Here is a 2,516-nt window from a genome sequence, read left to right as displayed (position 1 = left end):
CACGGGGTACTTACTCTCCCTCCTGTCAGATCCCTGTGTTGATTTCCAAGCCTAGACTCCCAAGTCTGCAAGCCCAACTTCCACTTTCATCTCTGTGTGTCCAATGTCCACCCTCTTGCTCAACCATCCCAGCCCCAAGGGGCGAGGGAAGAGTTTCCCACTCAGCTCACATAACACGGGATCGACCCAGCCCTCGGCTGTGGACGAGCCCAGGGAGTGCGGGCAGGGTGCGGCTGGGGTGGCCGCCTTCCCCCCAGGCGCGCTCAGAGACGGATCCGCTGTTTGTCCCGAGGGTGAGGGACGGCCGGCGCTTTGGGGCACCGGCTGGGGCGGTCGGGAGGCGGGGGGCGCGGAGCCGAGCGGTGCCGTGCCGACACTCGGGGCGCGGCGGCGGTGGGCGCTGACGCACGGCGGGGCGGGCGCGGCGCTATAAAGGCGGCGGCGGCGGCGGCGGGGCGGCAGCACCATGGAGAGCTGCCGGGCGCTGGCGCTGTACGCCGTGGCGGCCGCGCTGCTGCTGAGCGCCCGCGGGCACGGAGCGACCCCGCCGCGCCGCGCCCGCGACCTGGGACCCCCCGGCGGCGGCGGCGCCTCCCGGGAGAAGGAACTGGTGGGGCGGGGACCGAGGCCGGGCGGGGGGCACCGCCGGGGCTGGCGCGGTCTGACGGCGGCTCTGGGGTCTCTCGGCAGATCGAGGCGCTGCAGGAGGTGCTGGAGAAGCTCAAGAGCAAGAGGGGACCGCACTACGAGAAGAAGTTTGGGCAGGTTCCCATGGTGAGTGTCGCGGCGGAACGGGTCGGGACGGGACTGGGAAGGGAAGGGAAGGGAAGGGAAGGGAAGGGAAGGGAAGGGAAGGGAAGGGAAGGGAAGGGAACGAGACGGGACAGAGTGGGACTGGACTAGACGGGACAGAATGAGACTAGGCTAAACGGGACGGGGCAGGACTGGGCGGCCGCTGGTGGCGGTCCCACTCACCGCCGGCCGCTGCCCGCAGTGCGACGCCGGGGAGCAGTGCGCCGTAAGGAAGGGGGCTCGCATCGGGAAGCTCTGCGACTGCCCCCGGGGGACTTCGTGCAATTCCTTCCTCCTCAAGTGCCTGTAAGCAGGGACGCCCCACAAGCCGCCGGGAGCGCAGGCACCGACGTCTGGCCGCCCCGACGTGCTGGCGACTTCCCGCAGCTCCTCCACCCAAGAAACGCAGCGAGAAGCCCCCGCGTCGCCCGTGTAACGCCGTCCGTGACATCCGACATCCGTGGAGCTGTTTTCTTTCTCTCCCCCGCCCCACCCCGTCCTCTCCCTCCCCTCCTCCCCCGCTTGTTTTTGTCCGTCCAGGAAAATCCCGGGCCGTGCCTTGGGAGTAGTGGTGTCGGTCCCGGGATCTGCAGTGCCGTCCCGGTGCAGACCCGAGTCGTGCCAAGCCGTGCCGGGAAGCGGTGCTGACCCCGTGCAGTGCCCCGGGCTCTCCGGCTCCTTCCTCGGGCGGGAAACATCCACCCACTGCCAGCCGGAGGAGCCGGGGGCAGGGATTTCCCTGGGGTGGTTGGGGGTAGAGGGGAGGGCGGGATGCGAGTGTGTCCAAAGCATCCTGACCCCCTCTCTCTTGCCTCTCCTCTGAGAGGACCCAGTTCGGCACACCCCAGAAGAAGCGGCCCACAGCCCTCAGTGGGGTTCACCTACACCGCTGGCCTCAGACCAAATCCAGCTGTGCTCACCCTGTGCTGTAGAAAGTCCTGCATGAGACACTGGTGGTGGGCAGGGGTCTGGTACCAGCCTGGCTGGGGGGGGGGGCTGGGGGGAAATCGATTGCTTTACCAGGGCCACCACGGAGAGAAAGCTGTCTGGATTCGTTGCAAACTACCTGGGGATATCCTAGTCATCTAGACCAAATGGCTCACGTTTCTACAATGAACTAATGTATATAAATACGTCTGTCCTCCACAGGTACACTGTGTGTTTCAGCAAACCCATAACGTGTTTTAATCCTTTGTTTGTCTCTATTAATAAAGTCAGTGTTCTGATGATGGTATTTTGGGTGTTTTAATTCACATGGGAATCTCTAGCACTCAGAGGGAGATACTAAGGGTTTCTCCAAAACTATTGCAAGTGTTCCTGTGTGCCATCGGCCAGGTCAGGACAGGACTAGAAACCAAGGTTCATGTGCTCTGGTGCTGCTCAGCTGATGTCTGCTCTCTCCCCACAGGCACCCAGAGAGACTGTGATGAACACAGAGGCTTAGGACCTCAGGTTTTCCTTTGGGACAGTACATGGTGTATCCTGGCTGCAGGGACTTGTCTGGGGAGGCAGTGTATGGGGGCAAAAACCATGAGCTGGATCATCTGTGTTACTTTGTGTTTGATTCCCACAAACGATGGATCCCTGAAAGAGCCTCTTGCCTCTTCTTTGTCACAATTCATCCATGGGTGTCTTTGCGAGATCCAGCTCTTAATTCTATCAGCATGGAGACGAGGGACTCCAGGGGCCAAGGCAGACACAGGGGAAAGACATACAAGAAGTTT

At 62.7% G+C, this 2,516-nt stretch overlaps 1 protein-coding gene across 1 annotated transcript; it reads left to right on the top strand.

Annotated features, from left to right (window-relative positions):
• The first annotated feature begins 466 nt into the window (after positions 1–466).
• On the top strand, positions 467–2,026 carry CARTPT (CART prepropeptide). Its single transcript, XM_039567414.1, has 3 exons — positions 467–610; positions 691–774; positions 995–2,026. Exons 1-3 carry the CDS (start codon positions 467–469, stop codon positions 1,100–1,102), a joined length of 336 nt encoding a protein of 111 aa, XP_039423348.1. The 3' UTR covers positions 1,103–2,026.
• The last annotated feature ends 490 nt before the right edge of the window (positions 2,027–2,516 follow it).

Source organism: Corvus cornix, chromosome Z (assembly GCF_000738735.6).
Source record: "Corvus cornix cornix isolate S_Up_H32 chromosome Z, ASM73873v5, whole genome shotgun sequence".
Lineage (NCBI taxonomy): Eukaryota > Metazoa > Chordata > Aves > Passeriformes > Corvidae > Corvus > Corvus cornix.
This window is presented reverse-complemented; position numbering and strand designations above follow the sequence as displayed.

Excerpts from the sequence above, each read along its gene's own strand:
- CARTPT (XM_039567414.1), top strand. The coding sequence starts at position 467 with ATGGAGAGCTGCCGGGCGCTGGCGCTGTACGCCGTGGCGGCCGCGCTG. Across the intron at positions 611-690 it reads CCTCCCGGGAGAAGGAACTG|ATCGAGGCGCTGCAGGAGGT; the intron begins GTGGGGCGGGGA and ends GTCTCTCGGCAG. Across the intron at positions 775-994 it reads AGTTTGGGCAGGTTCCCATG|TGCGACGCCGGGGAGCAGTG; the intron begins GTGAGTGTCGCG and ends CGCTGCCCGCAG.